The sequence below is a fragment of the Leptodactylus fuscus genome, chromosome 1, assembly GCF_031893055.1.
Source record: "Leptodactylus fuscus isolate aLepFus1 chromosome 1, aLepFus1.hap2, whole genome shotgun sequence".
In the NCBI taxonomy this organism is placed as follows: domain Eukaryota; kingdom Metazoa; phylum Chordata; class Amphibia; order Anura; family Leptodactylidae; genus Leptodactylus; species Leptodactylus fuscus.
Window position 1 is genome coordinate 239,276,194 of NC_134265.1, and position 23,229 is coordinate 239,299,422.

At 41.7% G+C, this 23,229-nt stretch overlaps 1 protein-coding gene and 1 non-coding gene across 2 annotated transcripts; one reads left to right on the forward strand and one right to left on the reverse strand.

Annotated features, from left to right (window-relative positions):
- The first annotated feature begins 1,294 nt into the window (after positions 1 to 1,294).
- Positions 1,295 to 1,485, forward strand: LOC142190750 (U2 spliceosomal RNA). Its single transcript, XR_012714427.1, has one exon. It is a non-coding gene; the product is annotated as a U2 spliceosomal RNA (small nuclear RNA).
- On the reverse strand, positions 1,310 to 23,229 carry NAAA (N-acylethanolamine acid amidase). Its single transcript, XM_075264968.1, has 11 exons — positions 22,996 to 23,229; positions 18,497 to 18,664; positions 17,506 to 17,632; positions 15,108 to 15,198; positions 13,980 to 14,056; positions 11,518 to 11,690; positions 11,086 to 11,148; positions 8,563 to 8,629; positions 8,123 to 8,151; positions 2,898 to 2,973; positions 1,310 to 2,180 (listed from the first exon to the last, which is right to left on the reverse strand). The coding sequence occupies exons 1-10, from the start codon at positions 23,166 to 23,168 to the stop codon at positions 2,898 to 2,900; spliced, it is 1,044 nt and encodes a 347-aa protein (XP_075121069.1). The 5' UTR covers positions 23,169 to 23,229; the 3' UTR covers positions 1,310 to 2,180.

A 23,229-nucleotide genomic window follows, 5' to 3' on the forward strand; every position in this document is an offset into this window, starting at 1 on the left:
ATATCCCCTATATTCTGTGTTTCGGTACGGTTCCAGGGATACCAAATTTATATGGTTTTATTTACATTTTGACCCCTTAAAAAAAAATCCAAAACGGTGTTAAAATTTTTTTTTTCTAAAAGTCGCCATATTCCGAGGGCCGTAACTTTTTTATACGCAAGTGTACGGGGATGAATAGGGCGTCTTTTTTTGCGGGGCCGGGTGTACTTTTTAGTTCTACCATTTTCGGGAAATGCTATTGCTTTGATCACTTTTTATTCAAATTTTTATCAGAATCAAAACAGTGAAAAAGTGGCGGTTTGGCACTTTTGACTATTTTTCCCGCTACGGCGTCTACCGAACAGGAAATATATTTTTATAGATTTGTAGAGCAGGCGATTTCGGACGTGGGGATACCTAACATGTATATGTTTCAGTTTTTAACTACTTTTATATGTGTTCTAGGGAAAGGGGGGTGATTTGAACTTTTAATACTTTTTAATATTTTTTTTTACTTTTTAAAAAATTTTTTTTTTGCATTTATTAGACCCCCTAGGGGTGTTGAACCCCAGGGGGTCTGATCACTAATTCAATGCATTACAATGCTAATGCATTGCAATGCATTGCAAAAAATCATCCTCTCTTTTGCAGGCTGCATAGACTAGCCTGCAAAAGAGAGAATTTGCAGACAAGCCTGGGAGCCTTGTACAAGCTCCTGGCTGTCATGACAACATGACGTCGGCCTGGAGCATCAGAGGGGCGCCAGAGGCCGTGGCGCCAGAGGGGTTAATGCCTCCGATCGGTCCCCAGACCGATCGGAGGCATTAGAGCCGGTTGTCTACTGCTTAAAGCAGTAGACACCCGGCGGCTATGGCAGCCGCCTGGCTCCCGGGTGGTCGCCATAGTTACAGACCCGACATGCGCCGTACTATTACGGCGCATGTCGGGAAGGGGTTAATTAGTGGCTCTGTTATATTTTTTATGTAAATCCAGAGATAACAGTGCAATATACAACAAGCACCAAGTTACTGCTGGACTGAGCTGAAAATAACAGAAAATAAAAGGGGAGAAGAGACAGGAAGGCAGCTGAAAACATAAGATGGGAAAACCTATGAAGCTGAATATTGATCCTAAAAATGAATTTGTGTAAACAATTCAGTTTAAAGGGAATGTGTCACCAGGAAATGACATCTTCTTTAAATAACATTTTTATGTTAAACATGTTTTTAAGAATCTTTGGTGAAGTTGTTTCTCATTTTCCAAATTAATTAAAACTCTTGTCACTAGTATAAAATACAATAAAATACTAGTGACCATCACTTCTCGGCCTTTGGGCTAAGATCAAGTGTAGTATCTGTTCTTATCAGTTTAATATCTGATACGTCCCCTATCTGGGGACCATATATTAAATGGACTTTTGGAATAGGGAGATGGAACCAGAGCTTGCTCTGTCCTCTCCACACATTGACCTGGTATTGCATTACTTCCAGGACCGGTGCACCCCTTTCTAAAAAAAAAAAAAAAAAAAATACTAGTGACCATATTTCCCATAGATGTACCCTGGGTCATAGACACAGTGGTCTGGATCCTATTTACTTGTATAGGAAAGTTTTCTAGCCATACTCTGTTACCTGTGCAGAGGTCACTGTGCAAAAAGTAGAGTAGATAAGCTGTGAAATGAGACTTGTAGATTCTGTGCCTTATCTACATATACATGATAGCTGTGATCATCAGTGTGCTGATAAGTGAAGTGGTTGCTGCAAATAGATCTCCTACAAAAAAAAACAGCACTGGTGCTAAGTAACCAGAGCCAATACTGCCAGGTCTTTAGGAATTCTTTTTTTCTTCTTTTCTTTTAATATAGATAACTTGAACATTTTTTTAAACCTCACCAAATGTCTATAAAATATGCTTAACATAAAAAGGTATTACAATAATAGCTACATTTCTGGTGACAGATTTTCTTTAAGGCCCAAATGACTTAGTCATAATGGACCTTTATAGCTTTCCCAGACTGGAAGATTAATAATGACATTTTTAATGTTTGTAGCACATGTAATATAAGTTCACTGGTCCTTCAATTTACAGGAATCCCAATATAATACATATCTATGGTAGTGCTTCCGGCAATCATGACTCTTCCTTCACGTATTCAGAAATGTGGGAAATTTTCAGGAAGTTTAATTTGGATTATCAGTTTCCTATATGGACATAAAAAGCGAAAAGGTATACAACATATTAAAACTATTGTATGTAAAAGAACAGTAGCAAATGTTACAATGAATGCACACATCAATCTATAAACACCATCTCTGTCTCTTCATCTAAGAGCAATCACATGTCATGCATTGAGATACTATACTTTTATTATGGCAAACACTCTTTAGCCAATAAGTTTTTCTTTTTCCTTTTATAAACTGTGCAGTTGTTAGGAATATCAAATTCCCAATGTAACAACAGGTCTAGGATTGTAATAGAGTTTATGAAATTTTCCAGTATAGCAGAGGTGGTGTTTAACAAATGTAACAAAGTGGTAAGAAAATCTTCTAAACTTGTGTAGAAGAATGGGGCAGTTCATTCAGAAGAATTTGGAGCGGATTTGGAAATGGATTCTGCCTCAAAATCAGCTTTGGGCAGAAAGGCGATCGCTTTTTTTTTTTTTTTTTTTTTTTTTTCAGGACATTGAAAAATAGAAGTGTCCTGCTTGATCTTGCCAAGAATTGCATGGCTGATTCAGCCACAGAACCCGAATTACAAGGACAAGGCTGAAGCTCAAATTCAGAATCAAATTCCTACATGTGAACTCCCTATAACAGGGCAGGATTGCATTATTATGTTGGCTACAGTACATGTGAACTACATGCTCAAGCGTATTAACGTATAACTTATGATTAATAATTGCTATACTTTACACTTACTTAGACGTTATTTCTGACCCGGGTTGTGTATTTCTCTGGAGTTGCTGCACTCATTACTGTTGTATAGACGGTAATTCTTAAAATAAATAAATAAACAAATAAATAAAACAAAAACACATGATAAAACAAGTTATAGTAACCTTAATATAGTGGAGTTTAGTTCTAACATGCACATCTTTCCACCAAACTCAACCTTCTGTTAAATGATTCAATTTATGAAATAAAGGTAAAGTTTTGAAAAGCAAAACTATGCATGTTTTCACAAATCAAATCAGATGTGGACTTGGGGGGGGGGGGGGAAGCCAAGCTAAGACTTTTGCCTTTTTACAAATAATAATATAATTTCTATACTAGAGATAAATATTTATTGCGTCCTGTATTTTTTATGTGCTGTTACATGCAGCAGGAAAAAACCAAAACATTCAGATCTACTGCATAAAACAGTTGCAAATAGGTTTGTATAAATAAAATTAAAAAAAATTGCCATAGGATTATTTTAATGTACCTAATTAACACTTGCATTTAACATATTGCTTGCTATTCTATAATGTATTTGATATAATTGTTCTTGTACAGCTCACACCTAGCAGATTCAGGCACGTTGCTGATGTTACATGTAAGTATACAGAACTTTAGAAAAGTTGTTGAAAACTTTTTTTTTTTTTTTTTTAAATAATTATTAGAGATGAGCGAACAGTGTTCTATCGAACACATGTTCGATCGGATATCAGGGTGTTCGCCATGTTCGAATCGAATCGAACACCACGTGGTAAAGTGCGCCAAAATTCGATTCCCCTCCCACCTTCCCTGGCGCCTTTTTTGCACCAATAACAGCGCAGGGGAGGTGGGACAGGAACTACGACACTGGGGGCATTGAAAAAAATTGGAAAAAGTCATTGGCTGCCGAAATCAGGTGACCTCCATTTTAGACGAATAGTGGATTTCAAATCCGGGTCATATGAGAATGTGAACTTTGTGACTATGAGACAGGGATAGCTGTACAGGCAGGGATAGCTAGGGATAACCTTTATTTAGGGGGGAATGTTATTAAAAATAACTTTTTGGGGCTCTATCGGGTGTGTAATTGTGATTTTTGTGAGATAAACTTTTTCCCATAGGGATGCATTGGCCAGCGCTGATTGGCCGAATTCCGTACTCTGGCCAATCAGTGCTGGCCAATGCATTCTATTAGCTTGATGAAGCAGAGTGTGCACAAGGGTTCAAGCGCACCCTCGGCTCTGATGTAGCAGAGCCGAGGCTGCACAAGGGTTCAAGCGCACCCTCGGCTCTGATGTAGGAGAGCCGAGGGTGCACTTGAACCCTTGTGCACCCTCAGCTCTGCTACATCAGAGCCGTGGGTGCGCTTGAACCCTTGTGCACACTCTGCTTCATCAAGCTAATAGAATGCATTGGCCAGCGCTGATTGGCCAATGTATTCTATTAGCCTGATGAAGTAGAGCTGAATGTGTGTGCTAAGCACACACATTCAGCTCTACTTCATCGGGCTAATAGAATGCATTGGCCAGCGCTGATTGGCCAGAGTACGGAACTCGACCAATCAGCGCTGGCTCTGCTGGAGGAGGCGGAGTCTAAGATCGCTCCACACCAGTCTCCATTCAGGTCCGACCTTAGACTCCGCCTCCTCCGGCAGAGCCAGCGCTGATTGGCCGAAGGCTGGCCAATGCATTCCTATGCGAATGCAGAGACTTAGCAGTGCTGAGTCAGTTTTGCTCAACTACACATCTGATGCACACTCGGCACTGCTACATCAGATGTAGCAATCTGATGTAGCAGAGCCGAGGGTGCACTAGAACCCCTGTGCAAACTCAGTTCACGCTAATAGAATGCATTGGCCAGCGCTGATTGGCCAATGCATTCTATTAGCCCGATGAAGTAGAGCTGAATGTGTGTGCTAAGCACACACATTCAGCACTGCTTCATCACGCCAATACAATGCATTAGCCAGTGCTGATTGGCCAGAGTACGGAATTCGGCCAATCAGCGCTGGCTCTGCTGGAGGAGGCGGAGTCTAAGGTCGGACCTGAATGGAGACTGGTGTGGAGCGATCTTAGACTCCGCCTCCTCCAGCAGAGCCAGCGCTGATTGGTCGAGTTCCGTACTCTGGCCAATCAGCGCTGGCCAATGCATTCTATTAGCCCGATGAAGTAGAGCTGAATGTGTGTGCTTAGCACACACATTCAGCTCTACTTCATCAGGCTAATAGAATACATTGGCCAATCAGCGCTGGCCAATGCATTCTATTAGCTTGATGAAGCAGAGTGTGCACAAGGGTTCAAGCGCACCCTCGGCTCTGATGTAGCAGAGCCGAGGCTGCACAAGGGTTCAAGTGCACCCTCGGCTCTCCTACATCAGAGCCGAGGGTGCGCTTGAACCCTTGTGCAGCCTCGGCTCTGCTACATCAGAGCCGAGGGTGCGCTTGAACCCTTGTGCACACTCTGCTTCATCAAGCTAATAGAATGCATTGGCCAGCACTGATTGGCCAGAGTACGGAATTCGGCCAATCAGCGCTGGCCAATGCATTCTATTAGCCCGATGAAGTAGAGCTGAATGTGTGTGCTTAGCACACACATTCAGCTCTACTTCATCAGGCTAATAGAATACATTGGCCAATCAGCGCTGGCCAATGCATTCTATTAGCTTGATGAAGCAGAGTGTGCACAAGGGTTCAAGCGCACCCTCGGCTCTGATGTAGCAGAGCCGAGGCTGCACAAGGGTTCAAGTGCACCCTCGGCTCTCCTACATCAGAGCCGAGGGTGCGCTTGAACCCTTGTGCAGCCTCGGCTCTGCTACATCAGAGCCGAGGGTGCGCTTGAACCCTTGTGCACACTCTGCTTCATCAAGCTAATAGAATGCATTGGCCAGCACTGATTGGCCAGAGTACGGAATTCGGCCAATCAGCGCTGGCCAATGCATTCTATTAGCCCGATGAAGTAGAGCTGAATGTGTGTGCTAAGCACACACATTCAGCACTGCTTCATCACGCCAATACAATGCATTAGCCAGTGCTGATTGGCCAGAGTACGGAATTCGGCCAATCAGCGCTGGCTCTGCTGGAGGAGGCGGAGTCTAAGATCGCTCCACACCAGTCTCCATTCAGGTCCGACCTTAGACTCCGCCTCCTCCAGCAGAGCCAGCGCTGATTGGCCGAATTCCGTACTCTGGCCAATCAGCACTGGCTAATGCATTGTATTGGCTTGATGAAGCAGTGCTGAATGTGTGTGCTTAGCACACACATTCAGCTCTACTTCATCGGGCTAATAGAATGCATTGGCCAGCGCTGATTGGCCGAATTCCGTACTCTGGCCAATCAGCACTGGCTAATGCATTGTATTGGCTTGATGAAGCAGTGCTGAATGTGTGTGCTTAGCACACACATTCAGCTCTACTTCATCGGGCTAATAGAATGCATTGGCCAGCGCTGATTGGCCGAATTCCGTACTCTGGCCAATCAGCACTGGCTAATGCATTGTATTGGCTTGATGAAGCAGTGCTGAATGTGTGTGCTTAGCACACACATTCAGCTCTACTTCATCGGGCTAATAGAATGCATTGGCCAATCAGCGCTGGCCAATGCATTCTATTAGCGTGAACTGAGTTTGCACAGGGGTTCTAGTGCACCCTCGGCTCTGCTACATCAGATTGCTACATCTGATGTAGCAGTGCCGAGTGTGCATCAGATGTGTAGTTGAGCAAAACTGACTCAGCACTGCTAAGTCTGCATTCGCATAGGAATGCATTGGCCAGCCTTCGGCCAATCAGCGCTGGCTCTGCCGGAGGAGGCGGAGTCTAAGGTCGGACCTGAATGGAGACTGGTGTGGAGCGATCTTAGACTCCGCCTCCTCCAGCAGAGCCAGCGCTGATTGGCCGAATTCCGTACTCTGGCCAATCAGCACTGGCTAATGCATTGTATTGGCTTGATGAAGCAGTGCTGAATGTGTGTGCTTAGCACACACATTCAGCTCTACTTCATCGGGCTAATAGAATGCATTGGCCAGCGCTGATTGGCCGAATTCCGTACTCTGGCCAATCAGCACTGGCTAATGCATTGTATTGGCTTGATGAAGCAGTGCTGAATGTGTGTGCTTAGCACACACATTCAGCTCTACTTCATCGGGCTAATAGAATGCATTGGCCAATCAGCGCTGGCCAATGCATTCTATTAGCGTGAACTGAGTTTGCACAGGGGTTCTAGTGCACCCTCGGCTCTGCTACATCAGATTGCTACATCTGATGTAGCAGTGCCGAGTGTGCATCAGATGTGTAGTTGAGCAAAACTGACTCAGCACTGCTAAGTCTGCATTCGCATAGGAATGCATTGGCCAGCCTTCGGCCAATCAGCGCTGGCTCTGCCGGAGGAGGCGGAGTCTAAGGTCGGACCTGAATGGAGACTGGTGTGGAGCTATCTTAGACTCCGCCTCCTCCAGCAGAGCCAGCGCTGATTGGTCGAGTTCCGTACTCTGGCCAATCAGCACTGGCCAATGCATTTCTATGGGGAAAAGTTAGCTTGCGAAAATCGCAAACTGACAGGGATTTCCATGAAATAAAGTGACTTTTATGCCCCCAGACATGCTTCCCCTGCTGTCCCAGTGTCATTCCAGGGTGTTGGTATCATTTCCTGGGGTGTCATAGTGGACTTGGTGACCCTCCAGACACGAATTTGGGTTTCCCCCTTAACGAGTTTATGTTCCCCATAGACTATAATGGGGTTCGAAACCCATTCGAACACTCGAACAGTGAGCGGCTGTTCGAATCGAATTTCGAACCTCGAACATTTTAGTGTTCGCTCATCTCTAATAATTATATGTCACCTTGTTCCCAGCAGACGTCAAATGGCCAAAAAAAGTGATGAAAGTGATATCTAAAAACAATAATAATTTTTCAAAGAAAAACGTTTAGGAACACTCAACAAATGTTCCTTCAAAAAACCTAAATCTACCACGGACAAGACTACGCACGCGCACACATGTGTGTGTGTGTGGCCAGGACTTTAAAATGTTCTCTTGCAACAAAACCAAGTACCAGGGGGCACGGTAGGTCCAGTCAGGTTGCTGGAAAAATAAAAGATCACTGGCTTGGTTTCTATTTCAAAATGGTTGTCTTGCCACTATGGAAGATGATAGTTTTATTCTAGAGAATAATAATTATTTTAAGGATTGTAACATAACAACAATATGAGAATAAAATTAAAATATTACAATACATACGCGTTCATCACTGGCTTCACAGACAGAACCTATGTGTTATAGGAAATACAAACAAATTGTTATAAATCAGCTGAATAGAACCTTAACGTGGAGTTTGACTTTAAAGTTTTGAGTTCAGACAATTTGGATGCAAACCAGCTGCAAAAAAAAGGGACATTATTTATGGGTTGTTTGCATCTGTGGGGCACCCATTTACATGGATGATGGATCCCTCAGACTTGAGGCTATTGAGGGATCCACGGGCAGAAATAGGATATGTCCTATTCTTTTATAGCCCATTAAAACGGATCATCTAAAAATGAATTCATATAAATGCAGTGTGTAAGATGTATGATTGTAATGGACTGAACTGTTATAATCAGATTAATTGCACAATTAGTTTAGTTCAACTAAACAAAAACACTGAAATAAGACCTATGCAAACTATAGACCAAACCTACCTTGTATAAAGTGTCTGTATTGATGTTTGCTTGCCCAGTAGCATTCAAAGCTTTTATAGCTGGAGTCCTGCAAAATATTTAAAAGGGATGACTGATCAAAGCTAGAAAGGCAGCATATAAAGTAGAAACTGAATATTTTGTATTTAGATTAAAATGTTATATTAAGATGTATTAGAATGAGAAATCATCCAATTTTCTAATATACATGTATTTAATTCTTTAGGGATGTGACTTTATTTGGGCATTAAAATTCAGCGACTTTCATTTTTCCCATCTTCACATTTCAAAAGCCATAACTTTCCATGAGACTCAGTACAAACTGCTTATGCATTAGTACCATACCCCTGCCATGCTTCACTCCCTCAACCCTAGCATTCCCTTCCATTGTTGGCATTGCTACATGGGAGTTGGTACCTTTTTTCATATTTTCTGTTACTGTCCAGGGATAAGCCCCTTTTGGTTGGAAGTTAAATCTCTAACTGAGCAGTCTTCTAAATTGTTCCTTTACCTATGCACTGCTGCCAAGACACTTATTGCTCTCCACTGGAGGAGGGCCTCCCCCACCTCCAACCTCATTGGCCGTGTTAGGGAGCCTTCACACGGTGTTACAGTGCGCTCATTCTAATTGTAAAAACACGTTCAGAATGAGCACGTAAAAAGCAGCTCCCATTGACTTGAATGGGAGTCGGCATACGTGCACTCCCCATTGAAATCAATGGGAGGCTTTTTTCCTATTGCTTTCAATGTATTACGCGCTCATTCTGAACGTGTTTTTACGATCAGAATGAGCGCACCGTAATACCGTGTGAAGGCTCCCTTAAGGACATCCATAGTATGGAGAATTTGACGGCCTCACTCAACCACTCTTTGGAGGCGTTTCATGCAATATGGTCACCTTGGGATGTGTACTGTGCCCTCAATGGTCTCTGACTTCATTCCTTTTTTCCTCCCCCCCTCTCCCTTTCCTTGGATTTGTAATCCTTGCCTTGTTTCCCGGATTTCATGTTTAGTCTCTGGTGTCCTCTCCTAATACTGACAAGTGTGTGAACAATCTCTCTCTTCCCTTCATTCCACTATGTATGTTTTAGTGGATCTTGTTTTGGTTTGTGCAACAGTGTATCTATTATTGGCATGTCTATCTATTTGGTGACAATTCAGACTCTCAGATTCAGCGCAAGTCCAAACCACCTCGCGGTGGGCTCTGCTGAAGGAGTCTGGGGGGGGGGGGGGAAGGGGTCCGTCTTGGCTCACAGAAGTGTGCTAGTTTTAAATAGTTGTCTCTACTGCTCGCACTTATCAGCCAATCTCCTGCTACTGCTTTTGTGAGGCCTTGCTATACAAACAATTCCTCTATGTGAACCTTGTCTTAGATGCCATGATCACTATTGAAAACAGAAGAATGTAAGAACTACTCCACAGACACTTATAGACATGATATTGGCATACTATAATAGTAAAACTATATATTTTCTGTCCTTTATTAAACTACTGTTCATCTATTATATAGCTGGACAGTTAACCTAATGCCAGGGATTACATAACATGTATGAGAATAACATGAGTGTGTAACGTCTCTGCCTGTTCGGGTCACTGTGCCACCCTCTTCTCGCATGCTGCGGTGCAGGAGGCGTGTGCAGTTTAATTCCTTGCTTAGAGTTTTTGGTTGCACTGTGTGAACACAGCACTAGTTCTGTAATTGAATTTCCACCACACCCGTCTTCTGCCCTTGTTTGTCTCTGTTCATTAAGTGCTTAATTTCAGCCTTGCCCTGTGATTGACAGCCTATCCACCTATCACCTCCAGGGCGGGTTCTTCCTCCCTATTTATTCTTGGCTCTCATTCACATTGGTGCTTGCTATTGCCTTGTACGTGCTAGCTTTTCTCTTGCTGTTTATTCGTGTATTCTGATTCTTGACCTCTGGCTTTCCCTATTGACTACTCTTTTGGATATCGATTTTGACACTGCATCGCTCGAATGTTACTGACCCCTGGCTAGCTTACCTCCCTTGTTGTTGTTTGTCTTGTCTGGGTTTTGTATCTCACGTATGTAAGAAGGGTTTTGTCGTCCAGTTGTCGCCTATTACATAGAATAGGACTGCACTGGAGAACTATTGTCTGCACTTCCCTAACAGAGTGACATCATGTTTAGCCCAGCCCAGTTCTCTTATGGATGTTTTACACAGGACTAATTATGAGCTATACCATTTTTGTTTCTTTGGAGACAGGCTACCACATCGATGTAATAGAGAGGAAAATTTTACACATCTGTTGGAAATGTGCTCCAAGCCTCAATTACACCGTTTCCTGATATTGTTTCTGATCTTCCCCTTTTCCCAACTAATTCCTAAAAGGCAGAAGGTAGCTGAGGGAAGGAGGGGTGTTTAGATTAGAGATGTCAATTTATCTTGGAAAACCCCTTTATCAAAATTGCATTTTTTAAATTTTGTTTTTATTTAGTAATGGATGTACATTGCCAGGGCTTTTCAGAATTTATGTTACAAGTAATAGAAGAAAAAGTTATACCTTCGGTCATCAGAGGGAGGTGGAGTGGTCCAGTGGTCATAGTTTGTCTCTACATGAAACCATCTGCATAAAAAAATAAAAATAAAAAAAAGACATACTTGAATGTTAGATTTTACTGCCATGGATAATTCAGGATTTTTAAGACCATGGACATGACAAAACATTTGAAGTAGTGGGAACTTTTTTATTATTTTTTAAATTGTCAACACCCAGTAACGGCAGCTGAGTGGTTGTAACTCAGTAGAGCCACTACACAAAAAAACAGTTATCTACTTCTGTCTCTATTCTTTACATAAGAGCTACTGAAAACAACTGATCAGCAGTGGTCCTAGGTATCATACCCCCACCAAATTGATATTAATGACCTATTCTAAGGATAAGTCATTAATATAGTTTGCCTAGGCAACCTTTTTAATCAAAGTTACCACTCACGCTCCTCTTAAAGGATCCAAAGGCCAGAGATCCGCAGGTCCATCTCTGTTTCTTGTGATTACCAATCCCTCTTTTGACTGTGTACCACCTATAATATAATATGTCTCAGCAATTATTGGTGTCTTGGAGAGTCGTAGAGCTGCAGCCTCAAAATTTTTGTCATCATTCAGAGCCTGGAAATAAAACAGAAGCAAATGCATGCTTAACAAATATATATGTGTTTGTATATATTGATCCCACTCAGATTACTAATAAAACTACATAGTCAACTTTGCTAAAAAAAAGGCTTTGTCCTATATTGACAACCCCTGCATAGAGTCAAGCTACGCTCATATTCTAATCAACTTAGGTCCAGATTTCTAGCATTTATTTCCTTTGATGCAAAATAAATATAGGAGCTGATCTTTGCAGCTGCTCTTTTCTCTGGACCGCAAAGATTCAAATGAAAAGACAATCCTCTATGACAGGGGTAACCAACTGGTGGACTGTAGTCTGAACCCAAACCGGTCAATGTCAGCTGTTTAGATACCTGTTGTTCTGAACCAGTACAGCAAAGAGAAGATGTAGGGGGACTGCAGGAAATTCTCCACCGACTGCTGTATTATGTTGGAGCAAAGAGGGAAAGACTGATAACTTGACTGCTGTCCTTCTAGTATTGATGGGTCACAATAGTGGCAACAGGGATAAGCACTGTCTAAACTGTATACAAATGTGTACAACATAAAAGACCATGGCTACCATGTTCTGTAGACAGCAGAGATGAGTGCTGTGATCCATCAAATTCTATCCACTGTACGAGAAACAGCAGTTGGGGATATCAGTCTTTCTGTTGACTGCTGTCATTATGCTGGAGCAAGGAAGAAGAGTTTCTTGCAGCCTCTATAACTGATCTGTGGGCACATGGCTGTCACATAGGGCATTATACTGTGTGGTGGCATTATATTATGTGTGGACCACAAAAGGGGCATTATACTGCATGGAATCCTTAAGGGAACTTTATACTGTTTGGGGAAACTAAGGGGGAATTATACAGTTTGGGGACACTGTAGAGGTATTATATTGTGTAGGAGCACTAATGGGGTATTATACTGTATTGGGGGCACCAATGGAACATTATGTCATGCAGAGGGCACTAAGGGGGTATTATATTGTGTGGGAAACTAAGGGAGCATTATACTCTTTGGGGGCAATAATGAGGTATTATGCTATGTAAGGGGATGAGATATTGTGAGATAGCACCAATGTGGCATTGTACTATGTGGAGGCCAATAAGAGAGCTATCACAAAAAGCAAATTGTGGACTATGCCACCAAACTGCTTTGGGCCACTCCCAAAAGTTGTTGTTTAAGTAGCCTCCCTGGTATTCACCCTTTAACCCCCATACAGGGATCTGGAATTTGATGTGTGGAGGCTACTAGTTCTAGGCTCTAGTAGTTCTAGGATCTCAGTAGTCCCAGTATAGGTGGCAGCTAGATGAAGGCAAGCTAGACACTGATGCATATCACTAGGGTACAGGCAAAAAAAGTTGTCAAATATGGATAGAATTCTTAGGTAAAAGGATATTATTCAGAATTGTAGACGGAGCAAAGGTCAGTGTGGACAGCATGGACTGAGAAATAAAAGTTAAGTTTGGTAACAGGGAAAAGACAGGTTAACATGAGCACAGAGATATGGAGTCGGAAAACAGGTCAAAAGTTGATAGGAAGGAAAACCATCACAAAGTACGACAAACCAGCAGATACCCTTGCAGGAACAAGCAAAACTGTTAGTTTATATGGCTTAGTCCTCACAAGCAGTGGAGCAAATTTAAATAGGTGAGCAAATGTGTGTCCTTCAGCAGCTGGAGAGAGAGGCGGATGCCAATAAGGAACAGAAGTACACTGGCGCCCAAGCCCATCTTGAGGCTGCCGGCTTAAGATAAATAAATAAATAAATATTGGGCCCAGATAACCCTTTAAAAACTTTGCTAGATAAAATATCATATAACTCCGTCAGATCTGTTGGGAGAACTTGAGGGAATCAATTCTAAATTCAAATTTATAACATTTAGAAAGATTATTAGATGTAATTGCATAATAAAAGTGGCTATAATATAATAGATCCATTGAGGGAGATTTATGAAGACACTTGTTTTATGAATACTAGCTGGTACTATGACCTGCTCATAGTTGGCATAGATTTCAGACATTACTTACACCAGTTTTCAGGCGTAAAAGATAATAAATGTGATGGAGCTGCTGTCCCTACCCAATTGAAGGAAAGTAGAGAGGTTTGTGTAAAAGAGAAAAAAAAATTCTGAAGAAACGCAATAAAAAATAAAACAAAAACAACAAAGAAAGGGTTGCTTATTATAGTATAAAAAATCTACTACCGTCAATGTCTGTTGCTGTCATGCATCATAGTATTGTAATAATGGTTGGGTGAACATGCCTAAGCCTAAGAAAAACATCTTGTATACTTACATCTCTTATTAACCAGCTTACAGGAGAACTTCTTTTGAAAAAAGCAGAAATTGCATTTTCCCACCATTCACCACGCTCTGTATTGAGGAATTGTTGACAATTAGATTTACTTTCTAAAAGAAATTATAACATTACAGTATACAGTAGGGAGTGGCGACGTGTTGAAACTGACAAGTCGAATGCTAATAGGTGTCCCAAATCCCAATAATGTTGCCTACACAGACCTAAGGTGGCTGTGTATTCACGTACTTCTTCATGGTACACTCACTATTGAGCCAGGACTGGGGATTACTCAGGGCTTCAGGGATGCTTGCGGTAGATCCACAGGAACGCACCTTGACTTGCTAACTTCCCAACAAGGGTATCAAATAGACTAGTGTTTCCTTCAGTTCACTTACGTATGAACACAATGATACCAGTTCAGAGGCTCTTGGGAAGGCGGCAGGCTTCCTTCTATTGTACTAGCATTAAGTTAGGTCTTGGCAACCCTGCAGTCCTCTCTCCAGTTCCTGCTGTTCTGTCTAAAGTCCAGCAAGCAATAGAGGGAGGGCCCTGTGTAGAGAACATGTAAGCAGCTCAGTCACATATACTGCCATTGGGGTAAGGTTATGGCGGTCGCCATTTTTCAACACTTAGGGCTAGTTCACACGTGAGTATAAGGGGAGGTTTTTGACAGCGGATTTCGCGTCCAAAACCTCCCCTTATAATGGTGGTCTATGGAGACCGCCGGGCTTCTGTTCTCCGCTAGCGGCGAGCTGCTGCTAGCGGAGAAAAGAAAGGACATGTCCTTTCTTCAGGCGCGGCTTCCGCCCCCGGCAGCTCCCTCCTATGTCGGCTCATTAATTTGAGCCGACAGCAGAGGGTTAAGCCGCGACAGCGATGGTCGGGGCGGGTGGGTTTTGACAAGAGAGAGACGCGGCTCGCCTTCGTCTCTCTCTGTGTCAAAACCCGCGTGGGCAGTTCACGTGTGAACTAGCCCTTAGCATCCACCATACTAGTACAGCAGATGTTGGGAAGGGGTTAATTGAGCTGACTTTCAGCCATGGTTATTTTGCCCTGCTCTAGAATCTGGCATAAAAAAAATAAAGATTACGAATACATTTAACAGATTATAGAATGTGTGTATACCTCTCGCATCACCAGATACAGTAAACTCATAGGGCCTTTGACCGGTCCACAGTCCAATATAACCTAAAAAGGTTGTTCCTGTGTATACAACCTACAAAGATACATAATATGTTTATCTTTAGTGCAAGAAATCAAATTTTCATACCTTTCTATGTTGCAGGACATAAAATACCATGGACACATCTTGTCAAATATAATATTTAATAATTTAATGGGAGATGATTGGTTCTGTGTCTGTTCAATTACCACAAGGATCAATTTCTCTTAACAGGGCAGAAAGGCCCTGGGTATGATTGGCTGATCAGGGTTAGGGCAGGGTAATTAGTTAAAAATAACCAAAACCAAATGTCAACCTGTGATTTTGTGTACATCAGTTTGGTTATTACAGCATTTGTAAGGTTCTAGATGTGGTTTCGTATGAACTGAACACATCCGAATCAGAACGGCTATGAACATATACTCAGGTCAAGAAAGTTGACTGTAGACAGCTGACAGCATACTCACATAGTCAAAATTTAATGCATGGACCAACATCCTCTTGGTCATAGGTGAGGAATTAAATAAATAAAATAAAAAAAGGTATCCAGCAAACAGAAGATATAAAATTATCATAAAACTTACCTTTTAATTAGCATGAAGTAAAACTGAAAATCCATAAAGGAAAGACAAGTTTTATGATAATTTCCAGTCTTCTGCTTGCTTAATACCTTTTTGGATTGTTATATTCTCCACCCTTGCTCTAGCACGGGTGCCTGTCCTCTTCAGGCCTTCTGAATGATGTCAGAAGCCTGTGATTGTGTCTATGTGTCACCCACGTGACAGCTTAGGCCCAATCACAGCCCTCAGTGATCACCGATGTCACTGTTTGTTATGTTTCTTCACCTTTTCTGAGGCGTCACTAGTGAAGAGACCCCTCAGTATCATTGCAGTTTCGATATCAGACGAATCTTGCAAGATTTGCCTAGCACATACTCACATTCTGTGGATTCCCATGGCCCACAACAGTAATCAACAATATTACTGTATACAGTTTATTGCGAAGTCAGATTATAATGGAGTAAATGTGCAATTAACTGCCACTGGGCCCCCGGGTTACAATCCAAGTTGCCCTTATTATAATCTGTCACTGGGAATATGGCTTCTAAAAAAAAAACAAAAAAAAACAAACCACAAAACAAAACAGGGGTGTAGTCTAAAATAACTGTCCATGAATTGTAATCAAGATAAAATGGTAATGGTAGTCATAATGTATATTCATGTCATAATCGCCCAGCATGAAGTCCAACAAAAGTCAGTCCCATGCAAGAATATCAGAGGAATGACACAACATAGAGTTATAAGTAAAGATGCGCTAGAATTGTTATATTATGGGATACACAAGTATGTACTAAAAACAGACAAGTTCAGAGAGATAACACATTCTCTTTAAAGAGGACCTTTCACGCTTTTTGACACCAGCATTATTATATACCGCTAGAAAGCTGACAACGCGCTAAATTCAGCTTGGCCAGTATACTACCGGGTGCCTGGGATAATTGAAGCCTTTACTTTTGGCACCAATATCTGTCCACTGTCAGAAGGGCAGGCCTAACAACCTGGCGTTCTCTTCAATAGCCTTGTACTGTCAGGGTGGGCATTCGTTACTGCCCAGCGATGACACTGAGCAGTAAAGCACACCCTATTGACAATGAAGGGATATAGGTGCTAAAACTAATGGCACTGATATCTCCAGCACCCTGGTGCAAACTATCAAGGCTGAAAATATGCTGAATTCAGCTCACTTTCCGCTTTCTAGCAGTATATAATACCGCCGATGATAGGGGGAGTGTAAGGTCCTCCTTAAGGGCTAGTTCACACGGGCACAGAGGGGACGGATTATGGCGCGTAATTCCCGTCATAATCTGCCCCCTCACAATGGTGGTCTATGGAGACTGCCATGTTACTTTTTAACATGCCTTTCTTAAGGCGGAATCCGCGGCTCGTTGAGTCGCGGCGTCCGCCTGGCGGCAGCAACCTCCTGTGTTGGCCCATTCATTTGAGCCTACTCTGGAGGGGGAAGTCGCAACTGTCGGAAGCTGCGACAGTCGTGGCAGGCAGGTTTTGGCCCGAGACTGACGCGGCTCCCCGCGTCACTCTCAGTGCCAAAATCCGCCCATACGTTCCCCATGTGAGCTTACCCTAATAAGAGTCATTTTGAATGCAGTCATTGTAACATGAACTTAAATACTTTTGCATGTAAAGATCAAAATACATACAAAAAAATACCTGTACTAATTGTAATTTTTATTGTCTTAGTTCTTTATGCAGCCAACAATGTCATTCAAAATGGATTGCATAAATTTTGGTCCTGGTAGGCAGTAAATTCCTCCACAGTCTAGAATGAGTATTCATACAATACCTTTCCATCTTGTATAAAATCCAAATCCATGGTCAGTTTTTTTAATATATCAGGAAAGTTATAATCCAAGTTTCTCCCATGGTAAACATTTCCCTTCTCATCCTGGGCAATAATACTTGTGCAAAACCTGAGAAATAAATATATATATTTTAGCTTCACCCCTGGTGCCTAAACACTAGCCCAGAAGTCCATAGTACCCTTTCTCACCCAATTTTACCATAAAGCTCATTATCATTTATTGGCAGCACATCCACCTGTCATCTCATGTAAACAAGGGATGTGCTGCCAACAAATTCAATTTGTATGGAGACAAACCATCACATTTCCAATTGTTAATGCCCATGCAGTGTGTATAGATTAACTCCCATTTTGATATGACAAAGTGTACGGAAACTTTTAAAATTAGTTTTTTATTTTATAAAACCACTAGCGTAGGTGTCAGTAGTAAACTTTGTCATTTATTTTGGTAATAAAACAAAATAAATTAAAATGCATCTCCTAGTACTCCCCCCCCCCCACCTTCCCCAACTGGGTACAACAGAGATAACGCTAGCCCATTGAAGTCTATGGGGAAAGGAGGAGACGTGGCAGTCAGAAAGCAGTTAAACATTCCCGTCTTTCCTCATACTTTCTGTCTGTGTGGAACTCTGTATGCTGAGACTGTTTGTTGGCCAGGTTTACAGCATCATTTTTGCCAGATTCCTAGCATAAATTATAATAAATCTAATGGGGTCAAATGGCAGAAAGCAAAAGGTTGCAATTTCTGCATAAAACCCAATTTGTGCAAGCAATTTTCAACATTTTATGCCGAAAAGCTTGGACCACTAAAAGCTGCACCAATAAATCCTGAGGCCATTGTAACTTCAGGGACCACTGTACATGCATGTATGGCTTCTGTTACATAATCTTTACAAGAATAAGAAGAAACATAGTAAAATAATCTGCCAACTGATAAAATTACATTCATGTAGAAATTTCTAGAAAAACTTACGCTGTAGCTTCATAGCATAGGTTTAAGGCCACTACATAACCAACGTGAACTCCCAGTGTCCTGGCAATACCCTTCATCTCTCCGCTATATGGTTCTCGAACAAGAAAAGCCAATTCTACATCTGCCAATGGAAGGATGGAAGCATACACCCATTTAGGTAATGATTTACTGTAAAAAGAAAAAATACTCATGTTAATATTTACAACTAAGTAATAACATATAAATATATATCTATAATATATAACAAAGGCACACATAAGCAAAGTTATAGATAAACTGCCTTTTGGCCAGGATACCAAAGACTTGACATGTGCAGGGTCAGATTGGCCCACCAAAGGATCCTCCAGGCTCTGTCAAATAATGGGCCCCATATATCCAGGAGAGGGCAAAAGGCCATTAGGTGACTATTTTCAAGCCTTACTTGACACTAAGGACTCTCTCTTACGAACGGTTTAAAGATATTATAGATGATTATATCTTATTGATGATATGTCCTTCATGGACAAGCAAAGGTTCTGTAGAGATAGAGGGTAAGCCCTCAGAATCATCAATCCTGATAGTCCCAAGGTACACCAGTCTAGCACTAGACACATGAAAGCCATGTTTGATAGTATAGCAACTTAACAGGGCTATTATCTATATACTTGAGTCAGTTCTCCAGTGTTCTGGCCTACTCCATACTTCTGAAGAGCCTGACACACTTTTTTAGGGTTTCAGCAATTCTTCTTCTCTACCACCACAACAGAACCTATTAATAGGGTCTATCATTCGCTACTGGTGTACACTGGGTGACAGATCCAGCACTGACTTGTGTTTTCCATTTATAAATGAAACCAAAATGCAGATGTGAATAGAGAACGTAAATTCAAGGAATGGGGAGCAAAAATCACAGCCCTGTTATGCCAGCAGATAATCACCATGCAATGTTCAGCTTGTAGCAAACAAATCCATCACAGAGCCCAATCTAAATGTCCATAAATGATGGGCAAAAAAAAGAAAACAAACAGTTTTTTGGTCACTCACTCGTTCCTGGCGTACCGAGGAATCGCACATGATACTCCTTGGTTCCTCCGGCTTGGAACACGAACACACTTGAGACTTAGGAAAAAACAGAGTCCAGCGAAGTCCTCCTTGGTTAAAAATCTCTTTCTTTTATTTAATCCATATTAAAAAATATCCATACAAGATATGTATCAGATGGTACATGGACAGCTGAGGAAAACAGTTCAATGACAGATCTAGGCTGACCAGCTGACGCTTTTTGAAACTAATTGTTTCTTAGTCATGCTATGATTAAGAAACAATTAGTTTCGAAACGGCTGACTGATAAACAGAAGCTTGTAGGCCGCAGGTCAAAGGAACCAAAATGACTGTACATAATAAAGTTTCATTCAAGTCAATGAACAGTGATAATATAACTGGCATAAAACACTTCTGAATATACACTACTGCAAACTTCTATCCAGCGGTGTCAAAATCAAGTTCATGGGAAAGCTGGTTAAGCATCTTGATTGCTTCAACAGCTCTCACAAGGGTTGTGACCTAGCTTTCCAAAACTCCTGAGAGGCAAATCCATCACATTGGCACGTGAATCACTGCACGACCCGAGGTATGAAGAAGTTGACAACCCTCATACACTGTCTACCAATAGGTATTTAACACCTGTGGTAAAATAAAAAACAACATTTATTCATATTCAATCTTTGGTAGAGCCTTCACGAGCGACAATTACAGCCTCAATCCTACGGGGCATGCTTTCCATAAGTCCTTGTATGGCGGCTAGTGGTATTTTATTCCATTCGACTTGGAGAAGACAAGTAAGTTCTTTCACCGATTTTGGATAACTGCAGTTTCAGGGGTCTGCCGACTTGGGGAACATTCCGACAATCACCGTTCACCTTGCACTTCGTAATCACATAGGCCACTGTCGATTTTGGGTAATTCAGTTCGCTTGCTATGTCCCTTAAGGGTCGAATATTTCTGTGGTACCCCACAATTACCTCTTTCTCGAAAATGGACAACTCAGCACTTGGCATCTTCCATGCAACTAATGCCAATGCTGTTTCCTACACGATATTTAATGGCAGAAGCCGTGACGTACATCACGACCGCAGATATTCTCATTGCATAGGTATCCAAATACTTATTGGTAGACAGTGTATAAGCTGTAAATTTAATTTTTTGTTAAGCTATTATAGAGGATGTCACCCAGGATGTCACCCAGTAAGGTACTTTTAAGCGCTGAATGCTATGTAAAATGCCGCTGCCCTCAGTGGACAGTGAAGGGTTCCATTATCTGTATAATACACCTGTGGACAGTGAAGGGTTCCATTATCTGTATAATACACCTGTGGACAGTGAAGGGTTCCATTATCTGTATAATACACCTGTGGACAGTGAAGGGTTCCATTATCTGTATAATACACCTGCGGACAGTGAAGGGTTACATTATCTGTATAATACACCTGCGGACAGTGAAGGGTTACATTATCTGTATAATACACCTATGGACAGTGAAGGGTTACATTATCTGTAGAATACATCTGTGGACATTGAAGGGTTACATTATCTATATAATACACCTGCGGACAGTGAAGGGTTACATTATCTGTATAATACACCTATGGACAGTGAAGGGTTACATTATCTGTAGAATACATCTGTGGACATTGAAGGGTTACATTATCTGTATAATACACCTATGGACAGTGAAGGGTTACATTATCTGTAGAATACATCTGTGGACATTGAAGGGTTACATTATCTATATAATACACCTGCGGACAGTGAAGGGTTACATTATCTGTATAATACACCTATGGACAGTGAAGGGTTACATTATCTGTAGAATACATCTGTGGACAGTGAAGGGTTACATTATCTATATAATACACCTGCGGACAGTGAAGGGTTACATTATCTGTATAATACACCTATGGACAGTGAAGGGTTACATTATCTGTAGAATACATCTGTGGACAGGGAAGGGTTCCATTATCTGTATAATACACCTGTGGACAGTGAAGGGTTACATTATCTGTATAATACACCTGCGGACAGTGAAGGGTTACATTATCTGTAGAATACATCTGTGGACAGTGAAGGGTTCCATTATCTGTAGAATACATCTGTGGACAGGGAAGGGTTCCATTATCTGTATAATACACCTGTGGACAGTGAAGGGTTACATTATCTGTATAATACACCTGCGGACAGTGAAGGGTTACATTATCTGTAGAATACATCTGTGGACAGTGAAGGGTTACATTATCTGTAGAATACATCTGTGGACAGGGAAGGGTTCCATTATCTGTATAATACACCTATGGACAGTGAAGGGTTACATTATCTGTATAATACACCTATGGACAGTGAAGGGTTACATTATCTGTAGAATACATCTGCGGACAGGGAAGGGTTACATTATCTGTATAATACACCTGCGGACAGTGAAGGGTTACATTATCTGTATAATACACCTATGGACAGTGAAGGGATACATTATCTGTAGAATACATCTGTGGACAGTGAAGGGTTACATTATCTGTATAATACACCTGCGGACAGTGAAGGGTTACATTATCTGTATAATACACCTATGGACAGTGAAGGGTTACATTATCTGTAGAATACATCTGTGGACAGGGAAGGGTTCCATTATCTGTATAATACACCTGTGGACAGTGAAGGGTTACATTATCTGTATAATACACCTGCGGACAGTGAAGGGTTACATTATCTGTGTAATACACCTGCGGACAGTGAAGGGTTCCATTATCTGTATAATACACCTGCGGACAGTGAAGGGTTACATTATCTGTATAATACACCTGCGGACAGTGAAGGGTTACATTATCTGTATAATACACCTATGGACAGTGAAGGGTTACATTATCTGTAGAATACATCTGTGGACAGTGAAGGGTTACATTATCTATATAATACACCTGCGGACAGTGAAGGGTTACATTATCTGTATAATACACCTATGGACAGTGAAGGGTTACATTATCTGTAGAATACATCTGTGGACAGGGAAGGGTTCCATTATCTGTATAATACACCTGTGGACAGTGAAGGGTTACATTATCTGTATAATACACCTGCGGACAGTGAAGGGTTCCATTATCTGTAGAATACATCTGTGGACAGGGAAGGGTTCCATTATCTGTATAATACACCTGTGGACAGTGAAGGGTTACATTATCTGTATAATACACCTGCGGACAGTGAAGGGTTCCATTATCTGTAGAATACATCTGTGGACAGTGAAGGGTTACATTATCTGTAGAATACATCTGTGGACAGGGAAGGGTTCCATTATCTGTATAATACACCTGTGGACAGTGAAGGGTTACATTATCTGTATAATACACCTGCGGACAGTGAAGGGTTACATTATCTGTAGAATACATCTGTGGACAGTGAAGGGTTACATTATCTGTGTAATACACCTGAGGTACAAGCCGCACATACACGGTACACTAGCAGTTACTTACTCCAGCACATAGTCCATGGCTTCCTTCACTTGTGTGTAGTTGTAATGCTTCAGCACAGGCTCCCAGCGCTGGTCAGGTGGCAGGTCCAGGCTCAGGTTATAACGAGGGGGGGCATAATCCTGGGCATAGGACAAGCAGGGAGCCAGGAATAGCAGCAGGTACAGAGCCGGCATGACTGCAGACTATGGTATATAACAGTACGCAGCACCGAGGCCTCATATACACACTACTGTA

Coding starts and splice junctions, on each gene's coding strand:
- NAAA (XM_075264968.1), bottom strand. CDS start 23,168: ATGCCGGCTCTGTACCTGCTGCTATTCCTGGCTCCCTGCTTGTCCTAT. Junction 11,149..11,517: donor TTGGATCCTTTAAGAGGAGC/GTGAGTGGTAAC, acceptor TTTTTTATGCAG/ATGGTTTCATGTAGAGACAA. Junction 2,974..8,122: donor GTGAAGCCAGTGATGAACGC/GTATGTATTGTA, acceptor ATTTATTTTAAG/AATTACCGTCTATACAACAG.